The sequence below is a fragment of the Rattus rattus genome, chromosome 2 (assembly GCF_011064425.1).
Source record: "Rattus rattus isolate New Zealand chromosome 2, Rrattus_CSIRO_v1, whole genome shotgun sequence".
Classification (NCBI taxonomy): Eukaryota; Metazoa; Chordata; class Mammalia; order Rodentia; family Muridae; genus Rattus; species Rattus rattus.
This window is the reverse complement of record NC_046155.1, coordinates 154,672,049-154,693,408: the sequence shown is the minus strand read 5'-3', so window position 1 is coordinate 154,693,408 and position 21,360 is coordinate 154,672,049. Positions and strand designations below refer to the sequence as shown.

Sequence of the window (21,360 nt, the reverse complement as noted above, 5' to 3'; positions counted from 1 at the left end):
CATGTTCTCAACCCAACTCGTGATCCCTCGGGAACGCCTCCTTGGCCCTCTCCATATTTTATACTGGCACCGAAGCCAATACTATGCCGTTTTCCTCGAGGACAAACCATAGCGGCTTGTTGGGAGCCATGTTAATGCGGGGCACTACCATCTCTTTGCGGGGCACGACGGCGAGGTGTTGGAAAAGCGAAACGGAGAAAGGAAAAGGTGAGAGAAGGTGTATAGCACCAGAAGCGCTAAGGGGGTCGGGATAAAGGGTGAAGCCGTCAGTGTTCCTGGAAACGAACCTGTCCCAAATTCCTGAGTCACCATGGAAAGAAGGCTACACCACCATTTTGAAATTGGGCAAACCGAAGCAAGAAATGTTGCCATATTGAATCTTTGCCAGCTTTGTGCTAAAGGGGTCGAGCGAGGGCCTGGAGCAGGAGGTATAGTTTGGACAGAAGGAAGAGTCCATATGCTTTATAGGCATATGAAGCCATACTGACTGCCACGTCGCGACGGGAGCAGTTTTTCCTCCACTTCTGTGTTAGAAGTTTATTACGGACGAGGGACGTCAAACCGCTTGCCTTTGCTTGTGTGAGCATAGGCATGCAGTCATATTTGTTGCAGGCAATTCGAAATAGTAGCATATTTTCCATCCATGGGCACTCTTGCTGTTGCTATTGCTCACCGCCTGCCGACGTAGCTTCTGGTTGCTATTTTGATTTGAGGCCCAGCATAAGGGAGGCGGAGTGTACACAATGGAGGAGGGGCAACCACACGGAAGTGACGCAAGAAGCCGCCATGCCTTTTGAGGGCGGCGACGGCGCCTGGCCGGCCATGCTGGCTACGGGCACGTGAGTGGAGGCGGCGTTGTGAGCTGGGGTTTGGGAAGGGTCTGGCCTTCCTAAGGTTGAGGGGCAGTGGGAGGGTGAGCCGCCATGGGAAGGGTACAATCTGCATAAGTCAGGGGGCAGTGACCGTCCTGCGACCCTTGGCTGACTGCTGAAATGGCTAACGCTCAACCCCATGTGTCTGACTCGCGACGAATCATAGACGAGCTTCACTCCGGGGGTGCAGACGGGCTGGAACCCTCACACTGGCGGTGAACCATGTCCATATGGCTGTGTGTGTTGGGGGTCGCGGATGGGTGAGGGGCGCCCCGGGCGGGACTTCCGGTCCCGATCCCCACTGGGGGCGGGATTTCCTGTTTTCTTCCTAGAGAAGGGGCCTCTCTGGGCTGCGGGCGTGGTGTAGCCCGGGTCGGCGGCCTTACTTCGGTGGTAGGATCCTTCTTGGACATCCCGCTCCGTGTCCCGTACTGCAGCCGTTTTCTTTTCCATCTCCCTCCACACCTCTCCTGGGAGGCCTGCACCTCCCCGCTGGACAGCTCCCCTTCTCTGTTTGCCCCTGAGTCTCACCTCATAGGAGGCCACAGGCCTAAGAGGTTTGAGTAAGTTGCCCTCCTTTTAGCCTACTTCACAAGCCACTCACCCGGTAACACACTGCTGTTGTGGCTACCCAGGAGAGCTAATGCAAGGAGCTAGGTCTTGCCATTCTTTGCCCTCACATATTCTCAGGGAAGTGAGAACTGAAGCTGTGTCATCTTGAACAAGTCACTTTCTTGCCCTTAGCCATAACCCTAAATTTCCAGCCTCCTCCTCCATTAGCTAGGAAAGGTGGAATGTGTGTGTAGGAGTCACTGGGCGCCTTTTAAAGCTGTGGGTAGGACTTTGAGGCCTAGCAGACAGTATCAAACCACCGCAGCTCTCTCCCCCACAGTGAAAAGATGGGATGGGCAGGATAGTCTATTGAGTAGGCAGGGTGGAGCTCAGGCTTGGCAGAAGGCTCTAGACAAAGACTGCCTTTCTCCGTGGTCAATTCTGCCAGTGTCACAGTCATGATCCCACCTTCCTGGGTTCAAAGATGAAGCTGATTTATGTAGGAAGTGAGGGGTTGCTTAGGAACAGCGATCATCTTCTGGTCCAGCATGTAAGTAGTTTCCACTTCGGTGAGGCAGTGAAGGGGACCAGTGTGGAATCCGTGAGCAGATGGACTCTTCCAGGCGTGAGTGACAAGAGCTTGCAAACTGCGGTTTCTCTTCACTACGGTCCCAGTGGGCTTGAGTCCCTCCGGTGATGAGGTGCTCACTACCTCTCAGAGCCCTCAGCTGCCTAGAAGCTGTGGTCCCCACACTGATTAATGGGGAAGACAGGTAGAGAGCCAGTGAGTAGTCCAAGGTCACACTAAAGGCCGGGTCAGTCATGGGGACCCAGAGCCTTGTGCTGCAGTTCTGTCTGATGGGGAGACAGACAACAGAATAGCTGTCACCAACTCTCTAAGCACCACAGAGCCCTGCTGAGGTGGTGTAGAAGCTCATGCTGTGACTCTGGGCACAGAGCAGCTTGCATCCTCCTGTGCCCACCTTCAATCCAGAGCTAATCTCTCTCCTAAAGGAATGGCCCCAGGGAGACCCAGAGGAGGTGGCATCTCCCTCTCCTGTTAACTGGAAAGTTAGCAGTGACCTGAGAACCAGTGAGCTGGGTGTGTGGACTCCACCTGGTCTTGGTCACTCTAAGGGCAGAGTTCACTGCAGTGGGAGAGGACCTGCTGGACCAAGTGAAAGAGGAAGGGATAGCACTGGCCAGGCTGCTGATACAGAAGCCATGCACGTCTGGGTCTTTGTATCCCAGGCTGACTTCAAAGCCATAACACTCTTGCTTTAGTCTGTTAAGTACCATGATTTCAGGTGTGTGCCACCATACCTGGTTTCATGTGTATTAACATCCTGCACACCATGGGAAGGGTGCACATGAAACTCATGTAAGTCTTCTGTGTAAGATTTACGTTACACGGGGTGTGTGGTGCTTCACGTCTCCAATTCCAGGTACTGGGGTAGTGGAGGAAGGTTGGTTGCTAAGGCTACATCACCCCTGTCTTAACCTACACAGCCCAGTTGGCGCTTGCAGGTACTCACCAAGTCTTGGGTTTGGTCCCCAGCACTACATAAACTAGGCGTGGTAGTGTGCATATGTAACCCGAGCCCTCAGGAATTGGATGCATGAGAATCAGGACTCCGGAGTTACCTTTATACACAAGTTTGGGGCCAACTTGAGTACTTGATCCTGTCTCCAAAAGTATAAAGAACCCAAACTAAATAACTACCAACCAACTTGACTCCAATGTTCATGGCCAAAAGAGATGGTGACTCCAAGACTTTGGGGTAGCTCCCCTGTGGAACGGGACGGGGCCAAGAAGAAAGCTAGGGCTGGGCCTTCCCCGGAAAAACAGGTTTGGGAATCGGGGGAAGCTCAGCTGGGACAGTTGCATGCCATGGCGGGAAGTCGCATTGCAGTAGTTGACCTTCAGAGTTGGTAGCAGTATCCTCAGCCCCTCTGTCCTGCTCTGGCCCACAGGGCTCGGATGGCGTCTGGGCGGCCAGAGGAACTGTGGGAAGCCGTTGTGGGTGCCGCCGAGCGCTTTCGGGCCCGCACTGGCACGGAGTTGGTGTTACTGACAGCAGCACCGCCGCCGCCGCCCCGCCCAGGGCCCTGTGCCTATGCTGCCCATGGCCGAGGAGCCCTGGCAGAGGCCGCCCGCCGCTGCCTCCACGACATCGCCCAGGCGCACAGGGCTGCCACTGCCACCCGACCTCCTGGTCCCCCACCAGCACCACAGCCACCCAGCCCCGCTCCTAGCTCACCACCTCGGCCAGCCTTGGCCAGGGAGGAAGATGAGGAAGATGAAGACGAGCCCACTGAAACAGAGACATCTGGAGAGCGGCTGGGCGGTAGCGATAATGGAGGTGAGCTAATAGGGCTGGTACTGGAGTGGGGTTGCTGGTTAACTGGACGCTTATCCAGGGTGTTCTGTGGATCGTTAGGAGAACGTTCCTGCCCAGCCTCACAAGGTCCAACCACTTGGTGGGAGTAATAACACAGTATGTTGAGCAAACATAGCACACCAGAGTTCAGAGATTTCCTTGAGGGCTTCTTGTCTGGCCAAGGAACTGGTGAGACGTGCTAGTGTTTCTGGCTAGGGCTAGGGGCTGTCACCCCATCCAAGGGAGGTGAAGAAGTTTCCCAAGAGTGGGACATTGCTACAGCTGAGGAGGCCAGAGCCAGAGGTGGTTACAAGTACACCTTACATAGCATGTGAGGCTAGAGACAGCATTTTCCATGTCCCATGCACTCCTTCTTTGGGCACCTGGATCTAGAGACTGCTGTTTGGAGAGAGTAAGGAAGTTGGCTGCTTCTCAGAGAAAAGTTACAGTTACAGTTTGAAACCACAGGACTTTTAGGGATGAATAGAAATTACTCATTTGCCATCATTGCCTATGGCTGGCAACCTCGTCCTTCCCAAAGAAGCCTGCCCACCATGAAGGGTATGGGCTCAGGAGCCAGGTGTTCTGGTATCAGATCTTCAAAACTTCGGGCAAGTGACATGGTATTAGGGTCTTTCATTTGTCCCCACCAGACCATCTTTATTTTGGAGCTATTTTTGGGCCATGTCCCAAGCACCATGTTGAATCTAGTAGTACCTCGTAGTAGAGGGAGCCTAAGCGACCAGGGAGGCAGATGAGAGAGTGTCGAGGTACAGGGACCAATTGCAGGGCCTGTCCCACCCACAGGTCTCTTCATGATGGATGAGGATGCCACCCTCCAGGACCTTCCCCCCTTCTGCGAGTCAGACCCGGAGAGCACAGATGGTGAGGATGCTGGGTTATCCAAGCTCTAGGAGGCCAGGCAGAGGGTAGGGGGACAGAAGCTGAAGCTTCCCTGTATCATAGACGGCAGCCTGAGTGAGGAGACACCCGCCGGTCCCCCAGCCTACCCCAAACTCCCGGCTACAGCCCTGCCTACCCAGCAGTATGCCAAGTCTCTGCCCGTGTCGGTGCCAGTGTGGGCCTTCAAGGAGAAGAGGACAGAAGCCCGATCGTCAGATGAGGAGAATGGCCCGGTGAGGGGGGAACAAGACAAGTGTGATGGCCCAGAGTGGTCTGCTGTGGGGAGTCCCACTGCAGTTTAAGAGAAAGGCCCCTCATCTGTCTAAAATCGTTTGGGAGGGAGTCAGGGAAACTGAACCTCTGGGTCAAATTATCTCCCAGGATTCATTTCTCCAATACTATCCCACGTATGGTGTTCTTGGGCCATACTGGCCAGACCAGGTTCCCCCTTCACAGAAAACTCCCTGATGCAGAGGGGGAAAACGAGGCATTGGGTGATCACGTGACATGCACACCCCGCGCGCCGCGCCAGCCCCTTTCATAGTCACTCTCCATTGGCGCCCTGCTAGATTCAGGTGGGATGCCTGCTGTCTTGGCAAGAGTGTGGCCGGACCAGGGACCTTGTACTGGGCCCCTGCTTCTTAGCAGTGCTAGAGTCTTGAAGAAAGAAGGAGGTGGGGTGCGGAACCCGTAGGTTCACAACCTGCAGGATGGTCCTGAACGGAGGGCTTCTAGGAGGCGGCCCCTGCACACTGACGGTTTCCTTCTTCCACAGCCCTCCTCGCCCGACCTAGACCGAATAGCGGCTAGCATGCGCGCGCTAGTGCTGCGGGAGGCTGAGGACAATCAGGTCTTCGGGGACCTTCCGCGGCCGCGGCTCAATACCAGCGACTTTCAGAAGCTGAAGCGAAAATATTAAGCGTGCAGAACGCCTCGGCACGCGTGAGGCCACTGTCTGCTCTGCCCAGCAACAGAACAATTCTTTACGGGATTGGCTCGCTCCGGTTGGGCGGGGCTAGTTCTAAACTCTCAGAGGGTCAACTCCGTTTCTTGCCTAGCAACAGAAGCTTTGCCCGCACAGCCTTGACTCGCGGCCCCAGGGCGGAGCCCAGCTGCGGGAGCTGGCTCTGCTCAGCCAGTGTCCGAAGAGTTGCCAGCTTCCGTTCCAGAGTTCCCCTGTCCGATTGGTCCCGGCCTCCTGGGAGTGTGGCCAAGCCCTCCCTAACCCAGAATTGGCCGGAGGCCTTATATTTCTTACACTACTAGGGCTGTTAATGAATCTTTTTTTTGTTTTTGTTTCTTTTTTCCTTTGCCTGAGTCCTGACACCCGGTCCCCTAGGGGACAGTCCAGTCCTCCTCTGCGTCTAACGCCCCTATAGGTTTCACCGCACGACAGCCTGTCCATCAAAACTTGTCCTGTACCCAGGACAGTACCAGCTTCCTGTCCCCCGACCCTAACAGGTGCCTTAAAAGGCCCTCTCCCACCCAAGGTGGGGGGGCCAGGGGGCCTCATTTTCTGGCCCTGGGCTTGGGTGCGGGAGAGTGGGATGGGGATCGGGAAGGGCGCTCTGAGATTAAAGTTTTACCTCTGACTGGTGAGTGCGTGTTGTGTGTAGGTGTGATGCTATGAAGCCATCACGGCAATGAAGTTCAGGGTACGAGACCCAGTCTTAGGGAGAGGTAGAAAGCTGGATCAGGCAATCTCCATCTTCCAACATCCAAAGCTGAGGAAGGGGCACAGAGGACTGTCATCTTCAAACTAGTAATATAGATCGCCTCCCTTTTGTTATTTTGCTTTTTGGGCTGTCTCTTCGGTCTTAGTGCTGGAATTTCCCCTCTGCCCCGTCATACCCAGCTTTAGCGTATTTGTGCCAGGTGTAGGGGCGATTTCCCCCACTTTATTGCAGTGACTGACATCATAGTGGTGCCATGCACTTCGAATACTAAGGACAAATGCTGGTTTCTTTGCGCTGCTGCAGAGGAATGGCGATGAAGGCACACATTTGCCATTCCATCAGCAGGGAGGTGGGTGTAGGAGGCACAGGAGCTAATGTCAATCTAGACTCCTTTCTTTCGGCTTTTAGAGACTTGTTCAAGATAGGGTTTCTTTGTGTAGCTTCTGTAGTCCAAGCTGTCACCAAACTCACAGATTGGCCTGCCTCTGCTTCCCCAGTGTTAGAATTAAAGGCATGTGCCGCCAACCACCTGGCTGGAGCATTTTTTTTTTTTTTTTTTTCTTTTTTCGAACCGGGACCGAACCCAGGGCCTTGCACTTACTAGGCAAGCGCTCTACCGCTGAGCTAAATCCCCAACCCTTGGAGCATTCTATTTTAATACCAGTATTTGCGAGGCAGGCAGGTCTCTGTAAGTTTGAGCCCAGCTAGGGTGTTATGGTGGATTAATGTACAAGCCAAAAAACTTGTCTGAGCTAGAAAGATAACTGTAGCTGGGCTTGTTGACAGATTTCGCTCCTAGGAGGAGGAAGCAAGGTCATGGGACCCTGACCTTAGTGCCCAGCCTTACTGGCAAGCAACTAGATGCAATTCTGCCCTAATTGCCTGTTGTCTGGGGAGGGGCTAGAGGATACTAGTGAGAAAGAAGTGTAGCTCTGTCTGTGCAGTATGTAAAAGGGCTTCATTTCTGCTAGGTAATGACGGCCCAGTGTAGTGTTTTGTGGGCAGCAACACGACCACCACCACCTATGCTCTGTAAGCCCCAATATATTCGGGTTTCCCAGAATGATTTGTGGTGGAATCATTTCAGGTTATCCTTCAGACTTTTGGAGAAGGGTAGACATTTTTTAGGTCCTCCCTGGAATGTAACTCGTTTATCTATCTATTCATTTATCTATTTATTTATCTACCTATTTATTTTTGCGGTGAGGTCAGAATCTCACTATGTAGACCAGACTGGACTCGAACACAACAGAAATCTGCCTGTCTCTGCCTCCCGAGTACTACTATTAATATTAAACTCAAGTGCCACCATGTCCAGGAAGGAATTTTAACACGGCTATATCCTGAGACCCTGTCTCACTAAAACAAACAAACAAACATACAAGGGAGAAAAAACCAAAACCGAGTAACTCTAGCGTAGGGATTTAAGCGCCTATGGATCCGAGTTACCCCTATCCGCACAACCTCACAGCGCCGCAAGCGAGTCGGGACTGCGCATGCGCTGTGGGAGGAGCCAAATTTTCGGAGTCTTTCCCACAGCGTAGATGAGCTTTAGAATGAATTCAGAAGATACTCTTAACTATGCAATGCTCATACGCGTTGTAGCCATTGTGGTAGCCTAGGAAACGTCGAACCCGCCCATAGACAAAGGGCGGGATTTCCGGTGTGACTCTATTGGGAAATCAGGACTTCCGGTGGCGGGTCGGTTGCTGGCTGCGGAGCGAGCTCCACAGTGAGTCCGTTCCCCTTCACAGCATCCAAGGATGTCACAGCTTGGATCCAGGGGCCGCCTGTGGCTGCAGAGCCCCACCGGTGGGCCACCCCCTATATTCCTGCCGTCGGATGGCCAAGCCCTGGTCCTCGGTCGGGGACCCCTTACCCAAGTGACGGACCGGAAGTGCTCCCGAAACCAAGGTGGGCACGGGAGTGGAACTGAGGCAGTGAGTGGGATTGGAAGCTGGGGAGCTTATGCCTAACCAGGAGCAATACGAGGCATAACGGGAGGGACAAAGCAGATCTGGGATTGTCACCGGGAGGGAAGAGGATACAAGAGAGAGAAGGTCGCTGAGCAGGATACATCAGGCCGTGATGCATCGGGCCATGTCCAAGACCTCGGTCTACCCAATGTATCTCATGGAACAAGCCAACCCTACAGATTAAAAAAAGAAAAATCTGTTCTGGGCAAGTCCGAGTCTCTGGCAATCCTAGGGACTCCGAAGAACATGGTCTTATTGAATAAACTGCCTCGGGCCGGGGGTGACACACACCTGTCATCCAGACAGTTGGGTGGTAGAGACTTGAGAATCAGTTCAAGCCCAGCCGCTAGTATGTAGCGAGTTTAAGGCTATCCTGGGCAACCTGTGTTGGGGGATAGAGGAAGGAAAGTGCCTCTTTCCAAATAGTAGACTGTAGTTGGCCAAGCCCCCGTACGTGTTGTAAACCTTGACTCCACCCCCTTACCCTCAGTGGAGCTGATTGCAGACCCTGAAACCCGGACAGTGGCAGTGAAACAGGTACCAGCGTCTCAGCAGCGGGTAGCGAGGACTTGGGAGAGGGGCCGGGTAGATCACAACTTTCCCCTTTTCCACCGTGCCAGACTAGAGCCAAAGTTCTGACTGGCCACACGAAGTGACTAGGTGGGAAGATTAAAGATCTGATTGGGAGATAAGGTGTTGGACTTGGGGAGGCAGGTGTTCCATGAGGGGGTGGTGCCAATCCTAGCTCCTCCTCTGTCCGCAGCTGGGTGTTAACCCATCAACTGTTGGGGTCCAGGAGTTGAAGCCAGGGGTGTCTGGCTCTCTAAGCGTGGGGGATGTCCTTTATCTGGTTAATGGCCTATATCCCCTGACCCTGCGCTGGGAAGAGATCAGCACACCAGGATCCCCGCCAGACACTCCACCAGGCAATCCTGTGGATCCAGAGGAGGGAAAGGATACTGAGCCTCAGAAAAAGCGAATGCGGAAATCCTCCCCTGGCTGGGAGAGCTTTAAGCAGTTACTGGTGTTCACAGCGTCTGGAGTGAAGCCCCGGGGCAAGGTGAGGCCACCACCACAGTCTAGCCATTTAATTCAAAGTTTCCTGTGCAACTAACTCTGTGCTAGTCTATCAAAGTCTCTGAGCCTCAACTGTTTTGTGCAGATGGCTAAGATGCTAGTGGTGGCTGCCACCACTGAGGTACAGGGTACAGATCAGGCCCTGTAATCAGTGATGACCAGACCTTTCTTGGATGTTTTTAATGGGTCGCTCTGAAATTAGGACACAGAAAATGTGTGGTCTAGTTCCCTGTGGGCACTCAACCAACAGTGAAGTTCTCTTTTTAAAAAATTATATGAGGGGTTGGGGAATTTAGCTCAGTGGTAGAGCGCTTGCCTAGCAAATGCAAGGCCCTGGGTTTGGTCCCCAGCTCCGAAAAAAAGAAAAAGAAAAAAAAAATTACATGAGCCTGCATGATTTTGGGTGTACTGTATGTATGCAGGTGGCTGCAGAGGCCAGGGAGTGTTGTGTGCCCTGGAGCTGTAGTTACAGGCAGTTATGAGCCATCTGACATGTGCTCTTAACCACTGAGTCATCTCTCCAACTCTTCCAACAAAGCCCTTTCCTCTTTCTGGGCTGTTAATCCTCCAAGGAGATGCTCTAAGAGAAAGGGTTGGGGAGACACTGGTCCCTACTAAAAACTGGAAGTGGAGGACAGAGGACACGGAAGGGTGATACTGATATTAAAAGGCTGTGTCACCAAGTGGTGGTGGTGCACACCTTTAATCCCAGCACCTAGGAGTCAGAGGCAGGCAGATCTCTGAGTTCAAAGCCAGTCTGGTCTGTAGAGTGAGTTCTAAGACAGCCAAGGCTACATAGAGAAACACTGTTGAAGAAGAAAAGGATGGTGTCAACAAGCCTGTAGCAAAGGTCAGCGATGACAGTATTGCTGTCCCTGTTGTTGGTGATACCAGGTGGCTGCCTTTGACCTAGATGGGACCCTCATCACCACCCGCTCTGGAAAGGTCTTCCCCACTAGCCCTAGTGACTGGAGGTGAGGTGGGACATGGGAAGAGGCTGGGATGAGAGCCCAGAGTCCTTTAGATTACAAGTCACCTGCTACTTCCCATCAACCTTAGGATTCTGTACCCAGAGATTCCAAAGAAGCTCCAGGAGCTGGCTGCTGAGGGCTACAAGGTATGCGGTTGTGTGCATGGATAGGTGTTGGAAGCCAACAGCCAAAAGAGGTGGGAACCTGGGGGTTGGGGATTTAGCTCAGTGGTAGAGTGCTTGTCTAGCAAGCGCAAGGACCTGGGTTCGGTCCCCAGCTCCGAAAAAAAGAAAAAAAAAAAAGAGGTGGGAACCTGTGTTCATGTGTACATGGACACATGCATGTATGTGTGTAGGGTTCAGGCTGAGCTGTGTTGGTAGGGCTCGAGTCTGTCCCTGTCTGTTCCCAGCTGGTAATTCTCACCAACCAAATGGGCATCGGGAGAGGCAAGCTGCCAGCAGAGGTGTTCAAGGCCAAGGTGGAAGCTGTATTGGAGAAGCTAGGAGTCCCATTTCAGGTATGTCCAGAAGGGACACTTAGGGACTATTTGGGACAGGGGCCCAGAGAGAATGTGCCAATGTATGGTATGGAGGCCCTCGGGTGGGATCATACTGACAGGAACTATCCTCAGAGATTCCACTAAGGACACTGTGGCCTGGCCACCTCCACAGGTGCTGGTGGCAACGCATGCAGGTCTAAACCGAAAGCCAGTGAGTGGCATGTGGGACCATCTGCAGGAGAAGGTGAGCGCCCTCCCCTCACTGCATGAGGCCACTGGAAATGCCTAGAGGTGCTGGGGGCATGGGATAACTAGGGCCAGCCTCTGAGAGGTCTGAGGCAGTGTTAGGTAAACAGAGATGCTCAGGGCTAAGGGGGCGAGCCTGGTAGGTAGCGGGGACATGGGAAACGAGCTGAGAAGGAAGTGGCCCATAGTTAAGAGCATACAGATCCAGGAAGGCCTGAATTAGGTAGGGCCACGAGTTGGAAGAGTCTAGGCAGCTACGGGATGTGTGCCTTCTGGAGGCCACTGGGGACCAGGCAAGACGCTGAGCAGCAATGCCCTTGTGTGTGGTCCAGCCAGCCTTTCTGCTGTCCCATATGGTGGGACTTCTCACTGCCTCTCTTTGCAGGCCAACGAGGGCATCCCCATCTCCATCGGGGACAGTGTCTTCGTGGGAGGTAAGAGGCACAGGCTTCTGGGAGTTCAGGAATCTCTCAGAGCTCAGTGTTGGACAGGGTTGCCCTCCCCTTACAGATGCAGCAGGGCGCCCAGCCAACTGGGCCCCAGGGAAGAAGAAAAAGGATTTCTCCTGTGCAGACCGCCTGGTAAGCCTGGTGTCTGTCCCCTGCTCTGCCCACATGACACCCACCCTCACTGCACCTCTGAACCCACCTGCCCTCTGTTTTCTCCCCAGTTCGCCCTCAATGTTGGCCTACCCTTTGCCACTCCTGAAGAGTTCTTCCTCAAATGGCCAGCAGCCCGCTTTGAGCTTCCAGCTTTTGACCCGGTGAGGCCCAAAAGGGAAGAGGGTGAGAGGCCCTTTTTGGTTCCCTGGGCTCACACCCCCTTTTTTTTTTTCTCCTGCCAGAGGACCATCTCCAGTGCTGGACCCCTCTACCTCCCAGAGTCCAGTTTCCTCCTGAGCCCCAACCCAGAGGTGGTGGTCGCAGTAGGATTCCCTGGGGGTGAGATGCCGCAGCCCGACCTCTGGCTCCCCTGGCACTCCTTTGGGTCCTAGGCACTAGCTGATTGGCTACACTGCCCCCACAGCCGGCAAGTCCACTTTCATCCAGAAGCACCTGGTATCGGCTGGATATGTCCATGTGAACAGAGTGAGTGGGGCTGCATCTGACCCTCCCTGCCACCCTGTTCCAAGGATGGAGGCTCCCCAGACTGATTGGTTACCTGCCCTGGCTCCCACAGGACACGCTGGGCTCATGGCAGCGCTGTGTGAACTCATGCCAGGCCGCACTGAGGCAGGGGAAGCAAGTCGTGATTGATAACACCAACCCAGACATCCAAAGTCGGGCTAGGTACTGAACTCATGGTGGGCGAAGGGAACACTGAGTGTACGAGCGGGAGTAACAGCAGTTTTGCCTCCACAGGTACATCCAGTGTGCCAAAGATGCTGGTGTGCCCTGCCGCTGCTTCAGCTTCTGTGCCACAATAGAGCAGGCACGCCACAACAACAGGGTGAGCCACTCTCCAGGCCCCATCCCACCCCTCATCTAAGCCCTGCGCCCTCTGACCTTTGTGTCATTTTGCAGTTCCGTGAGATGACTGACCCTTCACATGCGCCGGTATCAGACATGGTCATGTTTAGCTACAGGTTCGGGGGTTCCGGGGTCCTGGTGGGGGTGGGGAGATGGGGTACAGAGCCTCACCCCCCCACCCCCATCCTACAGGAAGCAGTTTGAGCCGCCCACACTGGCTGAAGGCTTCCTGGAGATCCTTCAGGTCCCATTCCGGTTACGGGAGCATCTGGACCCTGCGCTGCAGCGACTATACTGCCAGTTTTCCGAGGGCTGAGTCCTCAATAAACACTGCTGCTACTCTGCTCAGCCATCTTGCTGGGGTTATGGAAGGCAAACCAGGTGTCATGGCGTTCCACATTGAGCTCAGGCTTAAACGTAGGCTCTTGTGCACCCAGCATACCTGGCCCGGGAACTTGAGCGGCCACAGGCATTTTGTGGTGGGGGAACCATGTCCTAACTGACCAGTCGGCAATAAGTATCAACCAGGTGTAGAACTGGGCCTGAGCCTGGGGTCTCGGGATGTGAGGTTTGACCAGGTACAGGAGATTGTAACAATTAAAAGAAAGGCTGTAGTGTGGGTACCTGTACCCTGAGGAGCCTGCTTTTCTGTCTACTGACATCACATCCAAACATGAAGACTTAGCAGATCTGTGCCTGGGGTGGACCCACACTAACTTCAGGAAGTACGGCCATCTTGCACTGAGCACAGAACGAGCATGGAGGGATAGCATGTGGGTTAAAAGGCTTTATTAGGGAAACATACAGGGGCAAGGACCATCCTTGGGAGACCTCAGGACGCTGTCCTCCAGGTTGCTGGGCAGGTACAGTCCCCAGGAGCCCCTGCTCAGAAGCATCTGACCTGGGAGGCGGTAGGAGGGGTGGCTTCTACTAGTGAAACTGCCCCCTGCCCCCCCAGTACTTAAGCTGTGGCCCTGGCACCCATTCCTTGCCAGGGATATTGGTAACAGGAGGCAGTGACTCATGCAGCAGGTCTAAGGCCAGGGTCACCCTGCTGCTTCCCACAAACACAAGTGCCGCTCACCAGTCTCCACTGGGGCCTCGTCTGGGACTGTGACCTGCCCAGCCTAGGAGTCCACTAGCCACCCATCTGCAGAGGAAGAAGCCAGGGAGGTTTCAGAAGTGGGCACCCAGGGGCAGGGCCCAGTGAGGTGTGAATGGTAGAGCCAGCCTCACCCCTCGCTGCTGCTGCTCCTGCTCCAGGCTTCGCTGCAGGACCTGCTGCTGGTTGGCAATGACACGACGGATACCGTTGACAAAGTTGCTCTGGTCGTGCGGGATGAGGCCAATGAAGATCTTCTTCTCCGAGGAGTACAGGAGCATGAGCACACGCACCTCGCATGAGGCCTTATAGGAGAAGTGCACGCAGCCCGCCTAATAGCAGGCCCCAGTCAGGACCTCAGCCATAAGCCAGCCAGCCCCTTGGGGAACAGCTGAACCCAAGACTACTGGCCCCTTAATGGCAGGTCCCAGAGGTCCAGGGCACCCCAGTTAAGGCCTCCAGGCCTGACACCACCCTGGGCAAGCCTCCTCCTCTACACTGGAGACCAGACCCTGTTTAACTGTCAATAACTGTGGCTCCCCAGGGTCCTGAGGTCCCTCACTAGTTCCAGCTCGGGGTTTAGCTACTTACAGGGAAACCAAAGCCCCAGAGCTGGTGGATGTGGATCTTGGGGGCTCCAGGCCTCCCAAGTTCCCTGGGAATTCTGGGCCAAGCTGGACCATAGGCGTTGGTTAGTGGTCCAACTGGGGCAGGACCCTCTCTAGCTGGGGGGCCTATCTGGTACACCGTCTCCAGCCTGCTGCCTCAGTCCTCCAGTGGAGGCCAGAGGCGGCACAAGGACTGGGTGGGACTGCACATGCAGACACCTAGGGGGCCCTGGTGTATAATGGGGTACAATCCTATCTGCATCAGTGTGGCAGAGGCCCCACCACAGCTTCCACAAGCAGCTGCATGAGTCTGTCTCCTTGGCTGCTGCCCTCCACTCACGAAGCCATTGTCCATGATCCGGCACAGGCTCTTCAGCGTCTCCATGTCCTTAGTGAAGTGGAACTGTACCAGGCGTGAGTTCCGGAACAGTGGCACGAGGGTGGTCTGTGGGAAGGCCGAGGGCTACTTTACGGAAGCCTAGCTTGCTGTGGAAGCCAGGCTGCACTCTGCACCAGCCCACCACAGGGTCTTCGACCCCCCCCCCAGCCTGGCATCCCCTGGACCCTCACCAGCAACTGCTGCGGAATGAGCTGCATGAAGAGCCTCCGAGGCCACTGATCCGTTCTCCTGCCACACAGGACAGCAGGCATCAGGCGGGAAGTCCTCCCTCAGAGGCCTGCACTGCCAATGTGCCCACCCAGCACCCCACACTCACAGGATCTCTCCTTGGTTCACGTAGACGTGGGATGGCAGCCACCGCTTGGACCGGCTGTTGGGCTCAGGCCTGGGCTTTGGGACAGAGCGAGAGGGCACTTCAGGGGAGGGCAGCTTAGGGCCAGCAGCCCACTCAGCCCCCGCAGCTCACCTCTTGCCACTCCATGACTCCACTCCATGCCAAGAATTTGTTGTTGACAATCTGAACAGGTCCAGAGTGCACCCCTCCAGGGCCCACAGCCTGTGGGTTGGGAAACCACCATGCTGTTAACAGTTCTAACTCACATTCCCCACTAGCCGGCTGCAGCCATGATTTCAGAGCCCAGCAGGCAGAAAACTGGTCCCATCCTCACTGCCAACACTCTGTGCTCCCAAGTGGCCCAAGGCAAGTCTCAGCCCCTGGGTGGTACAGAGGACCATAGCTACCTAAGCAAATAGCAGGCTTCTGAGGATGCCATCAACTTGACAGTCAGGTGCCAGGATGCATGGTCACCCTCCAGAGACTTTGGGCCTCTTGCCAAACCTGCCACCCCACTGCTGCTCTGCAGAGGACTCTACAACTAGGCCTCACCCTCTGGTTGAGCCTCTTGGAAGCCTATACAGCTATGCTTCCCTCAAGCCCTTCTGGGTATGGCACTGCCTGCCTCATCACAGCTCTCCTGCGCTCCTGACTCCGCCTTGACGTCACACTCCACACCGGTCAGATGTAGCTGCTCTACCAGTGCAGGACCAGGACCAGGCTACCCCCAGCTGGCACACCTGCTTGCGGGTGGTGATGACCTGCCGTATGGCATTGACGAAGCCACTCTGGTCGTAGGGGATGAGGCCCATGAAGATCTTCTTCTTAGACGAGTACAGGAGCATGAGCACGCGCACCTCGCAAGGAGAAATGTGGGGGAAGAGCATGCAGCCCGCCTGTGGGGACAGGGCTGCAGGTCAGGCGCCTGGCCCTCCACACTCAACATCTGACCTGCCTGGGGAGGCCCGGACTCAGCAAAACACAAGCCAGGCTTTCCCCAGGGCAGGTGAACTACTCTTTGCCACCTAAGCACCTGATGACTTTAGAGGGCAGGGACCGGTGTGAGGTACTGGCCGTGTATGGCTGTGTCCCTCCTTCTCTACCAACCCCAGCCCTGTTGCTGGCTTAGAGTGGGTGCAGGGGGCTGGAGCGAAGGCTCAGGAGTGAGGACCGACTGCTCTTGTTTGGGCCAAGGTCTGGTTCCCAGCACCCACAGGGCACTTCTCGACCTCAGTGGCATTCGATCCCATGGGATCTTTGAGGGCCTCTTCTGGTCTCTGCAACACCAGGCACACATGACACACATACACACACCATTAAAAAAACACAAAACCCTTAAATGTTTAAAGAGCAGGTGGTAGGCCAGGCACCCAAGGGAAGCCACTTAGCATCCCAGTTTCACCATCTGTAGGACACATGCATAGAGACAGCTATGTAGCCATGACTACGGAACACTAGCTAAGGTGCCAGTCCTTCAACAGGAAGACAGTATCTGTAGGCTGTCCCGTCCTGTGCCAGGACATAGAAGAACCCATTCCTAGCTGGCCAGCCTTTGGACTAATTCTCCAGACCCTGGGCCCAGCTCTGGGACACTACTCCAGAAGAGCTGCTGCTGGCACAAGGTTGTAGCCACGCCATGCCCCAGTCTGTGGGGCCCAGAAAAGGGACAAATCCTTGGAGGTGGCCAAGTAGGAGTAGAGCAGCCTAAGGCAGAACTGGGGTTGAGTCTGGAGTCCAATCCTCGGCATGCATGGGCCGGTGACTTCCTCTCACCCTGTACCGCCACCTGCTGCAGTCCAGTGACCTCAAACTGGGTCCACAGCAGTAGAGGTTGGCCACCAGACGACACCACCACCCCACACACTGGGCCTTGAGAAGCAAAGCCTGCTGGGCTCCACGTCAGAGGCAGGAGATGGGAGCAGCATGCACCCTGGCCAACCCACAGGCTAATGCGCCTGCTGCATTACAGCACCACCCAGGAGGCACGGGAAGACTCCCATTACAGGGCAGAACGAGGTCCCACCGCACTGCCCCCCACTCCCACTCACGAAGCCATTGCCCATGATGCGGCAGAGGCCCTTGAGGGAGTCACAGTCTCTGTTGGTGAAGTGGAACTGGGCCAGCTGAGAGTTTCGGAACAGGGGGCCCAGTGTGGTCTGTGGATGACAAGCGGGGCCACTGATTAGGGTGAGGCAAGTGTGGGGAGGTTCTGGGGTGGAAGTGTGGTTCTGGGGGCAGGGCTTGGGTTACACGGGTGGGGCCAGGGTCTGGGGGTCATAGCCCCACTAATCTCACCAGCAGCTGCTGTGGGATGAGCTGCATGATCAGCTTCTGGGGCCACTGGTCCGTCTCCCTGCAGTAGGGGGTGCATCAGAAGCCATTCCCGGCATCCTAGGCCGCCCCAGGCTCTGCCCACTCCCACACTCACAGGTTCTCGCCCTGGTTCACATAGGCCTGGCAGGGCAGGGTGCGCTTCAGCTTTGCGGCGGAGTCCGAGAAGGGTCTACGCTTCTGTGGGCGGGAGGTGGGCAGGGGGCTCAGCCAAGTGCCTGGGCCACCCATCCCCTCCACCTGCTCAGGGATCTGGGTGGGCACGGCCGGGCTCACCTCCTGCCACTCCAGCACGCCACTCCAGGCCAGCAGTTTGTTGCTGAGCCGGTGCTCATTCACTGCGAGTCCCCCAAGAGTCAGCCCAGGAGAGGAGGGCCCGATCGGCCCCAGGGCCCCAAAGACTCGAGCACCTTCCTGTAGCAGAGGGGAGAAGTCTTAAGGCATCCAAGAACAGACCATCCCACACATCCTGGAGGGGCCAGCCTCGGGTCCGACCCCTTCCCCAGCAGTCCAGAGCTCAAAGCCTGACCTTTGGACCGATCTGTCAGAAAGCTGTGGCCAGCATCCCCAGTACTCAGAGCCACCCTAAGGCCACTGTCACCCCTAAGGGGAGCCTCACACAAAGGATGGCCTTCCCTGAGAACTCAAGGTGGCAGAAGCCAGGAACCAAATACAAAGAGCACCCCGGAGGAAAGTGGGGGCTCTAAGGAAGCCCAGAGTCGGCCCCGTACCAAAACATTTGACCTGAATGAATGCTGAGCAATGGTGCCCAGCATGGCCACATCTCTCCTCTCCCCACACCCCCAGGGTGCAAGCTAAACTCTTTTCAGCCAAAACCTTTCCAAAAAACCAGGCTCCTGGGCCAGTCCTTAACCAGACAGACCCATGTGTGCCTTCAGGCCGGAGACCCTTCTCATAGTCACCAGCACCTCTGCTGCTCACTGCTAAGCTCATGAGGCCTTTATACTCTGTATGATGACAAACCAGAAAGTGCTCTCCCTGTGACTTAGGTAGCGAAACAGCCTAGGTCTTCAGTTAACACAGCTGAGGGCCCGTCATGATGAACATAATCCTGCAGACCCAAGTCCTCAGGATTACAGCAAATGGGCACACAGGTCTTGAGACACTACAAGTGGCCAAATGTGTCAGCATGTACACCATCACACAGTCCGGCCTAAGTGAAAATCAGGCAAACACACCTAGGAACCTAAACAAAGTCCAAAACGTGTGGGATGGGGGATAACCATTAAGATGCTTACGACGTGTGTTTGCCTGCACCCCAAACACCTGTGTGCCCACAACAGCAGGGGAACCTAAGAACAAGCACCGCTCTGAAGTTAAGTTCGTGTCTACGCATTCCTGATTTGCTGCGCACTGCATGGCAAAGCCAAGTCACATTTGTGGGAAAGGGACACATCTGAGGACCCGAGGAGCAACTACCGAACACCAAGGGAAAACTTCAAGCCTGGGTTGTGCTACAGCGAGGGGTGTGTCTGCGTTCCTCAGGTGATCCAAGAAGCAGACCCGCCTCAGCTCCTGAGAGCAACGTCGTCATAAGTCTGAAGTGGTCAGAGCCACGACAGAGAATAGCTTAAGGCTGGTGAAGCATGCGCAGGTGTGGCCACGAGTCAACCATCTCAATGGGCAGTTTTGTTGCCCCAAGAAAGCCTCAATGTTTCTAGAAAGTGCGCACACGTTTATTGAGTGGACAAAAAGGTGACAGCCCCACGAATCTACTGCGCTGAATGTTTATCTTAAGTTTTACCTTAAGGCTTAAGGTCTGGGCTCGCTGCGGGGCAGGCGGGTATGCAAATAGAGGGACTGTCCACAGTTGCCATCTGGCCCGGGGGACAACGCCCCCGCGAGCAACAGCTGGACGCGCGTGTATGCGCCGGGCTCTTCCGCCGGCCGCCTCGCGAATTTCCAGACTCGGAGGCCAAGGACCAACTTTGCAATTGGAAAAACAAGCGTGCACCCCAGGCGCCCCCCGCGCGCGTGTGCAGCGGGCCGCGCAGTCAGCAGTAATTCGAACCCGCCCCGCCTCCGTACCCCGCCCCCCGCCCAGCCCGCCGCGCAACAAAGGGGAGCGCCCAGAGCCGACCAAGGACTGATCTCGGACCCCGGGGTGCGCCCTCCCGCGGGAGGCCCGTGGGCGCCGCGGACAAAGGCACCCGCCAGGGGAGGGATAGCGGGGCGGGGCGTGCGTGGAAGGCTCTGGAAACAGGCCGTGGGACTCACCATGGGAGGGGCCGAACGGGCCCGGATCCGCGGCGGCTGCGGGCCTCGAGGGCCAGCAGGCCAGGAGCGTGAGCGCACGGCGCGGACGACCAGGGGCCGCGGTGGCCGGCCACGACCTCCGAGGGGGCCCCCGGTGCCGGAGCGGTGCGGGGCACGGCGCGGGCGGACCATGGCGAGCGGGAGGCCGTGGGCCTCACGGGGGGCTGCGGGTCCGCCGACCGACAGGCGCGGGCGCGCGGCTTCGGGGAGAAGCGGAGCCGGACCGCGGCGGGGGACGCGCCGCTGAGGGGTCGCCGCGGCCGAACCACTGCAGGGAACAGGGGAGCCCGGCGCCAACCAACGCGAAGCAGGGGGGGATGCGGGGGGGGGCTGGCGCCTACCAACGTGGAAGAAGAGGGAGAGCCGGGACCAACGCCGGGGAGAGGAGGAGCCGGCGCTAACCAACAGACTATGGAGCTGGGGAGCCAGCGCTGACAAACAGGGATCGAGGACTGTAGGGGGTGTGGCTGGAGCGAACCAAGAAGGTCGGAGAGGGAGGATTTTAGAGTTGGAAATGACAAGAAACTGTTTTTCAGAGTTCGGGCTGGTGAGACAATACCAAGTCCTCACCGCTGGAGGGACAGAAGGCGGTAGACAGGATAATGGGTGGTGCGACGGAACCTACCACCAGACTGAGGGGTAGATGTAGGAACCCAGGAGTTCTTGGGTCTTGGAGGCGGTGACGTGGCAAGGTAGCTAAAAGACTACAACTTCCAGCGGGCCGCTCGCGGCCTGGGCGTGATCTAGAGGCCAGGCGTAGCTGCGAGCCTATTTGTCCAGGCTCTGCCCACTGTCCCTTGTGCCTTCCAGCAATTGCTTCTTCCAGATCACGTTCTTGATCTGAAAGGGCTGTACAGTGGTATTTCTTGCTTCAGCTTGTTTCTTACCTGTGCTGTTATCCAGCCTTAGATTACCTGAGCTCAGTGTTAGTGGCATTGTGTCTACTCAAAAGCTAGCTTATGTACCCAGGTCGACCTCGAACTCCTACCCTCCTGTCTTCACCTTTATTAGGGTGTGCACTACCACACTTGGCTCTCGAGCTATATATAGGGTACTGAGGTTTGAATTTATAGCCTCTTGCATGCTAGAAGTTCTCTCCCGCCGCCTTTTAAACTAGTAAACATCTTCCTGGCTGATTCATACACTACTTTGACCAAATTATATCAGGCCCCTGTCAGCACACCACAAGCTATGATGCCAGTCAACTGGAGCAATGTCCTGAGCTGTAGGCTGGCTTTTTAAAACCTCATGTTTTATAATTGATTTAAAAAAAAAAAAAAGGTAAACTGGGTGGTGAGCAGCAAGAGGGCTCAGCTGGGAAAAGTCCTTGTCTGCCATCAAACCTGACAACCTGGGTTTGCTCTCCCTACAACATGGTGGGAGGAGCAAACCAACCCTTACAAAGTGGTCCCTGAGCCCCACACAAGTCCTCTGGCACATGTGCTCATAAATTCAGAGTCTGCTTGCACTGCAAAGTGAGCTCCAAACCTGATTGAGCAGCTGACTTGGGGAGAATCTAGGAGTAGCGGCACTCTGCATTAATTAAAAGGCAAGGGAAAAGGGTTAGGAGTTCAGGTCATCCTCAGCAAGCCAGTGAGAGTGAAGCCAGCCTGGACTACACGAGAGTGAGTGTCTCAACAGCACCAATAGTAACTAATTCAGGCAGAGCCCAAGGCTAGGAGAGCA

General features: G+C 55.6%; 3 protein-coding genes across 9 annotated transcripts; 2 read left to right on the top strand and 1 right to left on the bottom strand.

Annotated features, from left to right (window-relative positions):
* The first annotated feature begins 63 nt into the window (after positions 1-63).
* Positions 64-6,307, top strand: Akt1s1 (AKT1 substrate 1). 5 transcript variants are annotated; one of them, XM_032893717.1, is made up of 6 exons: positions 101-207; positions 714-839; positions 3,399-3,787; positions 4,613-4,690; positions 4,772-4,941; positions 5,484-6,307. In XM_032893717.1, exons 2-6 carry the CDS (start codon positions 787-789, stop codon positions 5,625-5,627), a joined length of 834 nt encoding a protein of 277 aa, XP_032749608.1. In that variant the 5' UTR covers positions 101-207; positions 714-786; the 3' UTR covers positions 5,628-6,307. The 5 variants fall into 5 exon arrangements, with proteins under 5 accessions (XP_032749612.1, XP_032749611.1, XP_032749608.1 ...); XM_032893720.1 differs by lacking the exon at positions 714-839 and having other exon boundaries at positions 97-207; XM_032893719.1 differs by lacking the exons at positions 101-207; positions 714-839 and adding an exon at positions 846-1,108 and having other exon boundaries at positions 5,484-5,627.
* A 1,617-nt stretch (positions 6,308-7,924) lies between these two features.
* Pnkp (polynucleotide kinase 3'-phosphatase) lies at positions 7,925-13,251 on the top strand. 3 transcript variants are annotated; one of them, XM_032893708.1, is made up of 16 exons: positions 7,992-8,298; positions 8,851-8,897; positions 9,124-9,420; positions 10,332-10,411; positions 10,497-10,554; positions 10,818-10,925; positions 11,080-11,151; positions 11,539-11,587; positions 11,664-11,734; positions 11,824-11,916; positions 11,998-12,094; positions 12,180-12,241; positions 12,333-12,442; positions 12,515-12,602; positions 12,677-12,709; positions 12,815-12,931. In XM_032893708.1, the coding sequence occupies exons 1-16, from the start codon at positions 8,148-8,150 to the stop codon at positions 12,824-12,826; spliced, it is 1,428 nt and encodes a 475-aa protein (XP_032749599.1). In that variant the 5' UTR covers positions 7,992-8,147; the 3' UTR covers positions 12,827-12,931. The 3 variants fall into 3 exon arrangements, with proteins under 3 accessions (XP_032749601.1, XP_032749599.1, XP_032749598.1); XM_032893707.1 differs by having other exon boundaries at positions 7,994-8,298; positions 12,677-12,738; positions 12,815-13,251; XM_032893710.1 differs by lacking the exon at positions 8,851-8,897 and having other exon boundaries at positions 7,925-8,298; positions 12,677-12,738; positions 12,815-13,251.
* Positions 13,252-13,394: 143 nt separating this feature from the next.
* Ptov1 (PTOV1 extended AT-hook containing adaptor protein) lies at positions 13,395-20,815 on the bottom strand. Its single transcript, XM_032893711.1, has 12 exons — positions 19,636-20,815; positions 17,674-17,811; positions 17,495-17,577; positions 17,362-17,419; positions 17,115-17,222; positions 15,807-15,962; positions 15,199-15,288; positions 15,049-15,122; positions 14,903-14,960; positions 14,673-14,777; positions 13,859-14,056; positions 13,395-13,772 (listed from the first exon to the last, which is right to left on the bottom strand). The coding sequence occupies exons 1-12, from the start codon at positions 19,804-19,806 to the stop codon at positions 13,761-13,763; spliced, it is 1,251 nt and encodes a 416-aa protein (XP_032749602.1). The 5' UTR covers positions 19,807-20,815; the 3' UTR covers positions 13,395-13,760.
* Between the last annotated feature and the right edge of the window lie 545 nt (positions 20,816-21,360).

Coding starts and splice junctions, on each gene's coding strand:
- Akt1s1 (XM_032893717.1), top strand. CDS start 787: ATGCCTTTTGAGGGCGGCGACGGCGCCTGGCCGGCCATGCTGGCTACG. Junction 840..3,398: donor GCCATGCTGGCTACGGGCAC/GTGAGTGGAGGC, acceptor TCTGGCCCACAG/GGCTCGGATGGCGTCTGGGC. Junction 4,942..5,483: donor CAGATGAGGAGAATGGCCCG/GTGAGGGGGGAA, acceptor CTTCTTCCACAG/CCCTCCTCGCCCGACCTAGA.
- Pnkp (XM_032893707.1), top strand. CDS start 8,148: ATGTCACAGCTTGGATCCAGGGGCCGCCTGTGGCTGCAGAGCCCCACC. Junction 10,555..10,817: donor TGGCTGCTGAGGGCTACAAG/GTATGCGGTTGT, acceptor GTCTGTTCCCAG/CTGGTAATTCTCACCAACCA. Junction 12,242..12,332: donor GATATGTCCATGTGAACAGA/GTGAGTGGGGCT, acceptor TGGCTCCCACAG/GACACGCTGGGCTCATGGCA.
- Ptov1 (XM_032893711.1), bottom strand. CDS start 19,806: ATGGTCCGCCCGCGCCGTGCCCCGCACCGCTCCGGCACCGGGGGCCCC. Junction 17,578..17,673: donor GCGTGCTGGAGTGGCAGGAG/GTGAGCCCGGCC, acceptor TCCCGCCCACAG/AAGCGTAGACCCTTCTCGGA. Junction 15,963..17,114: donor GCATCATGGGCAATGGCTTC/GTGAGTGGGAGT, acceptor CTGTCCCCACAG/GCGGGCTGCATGCTCTTCCC.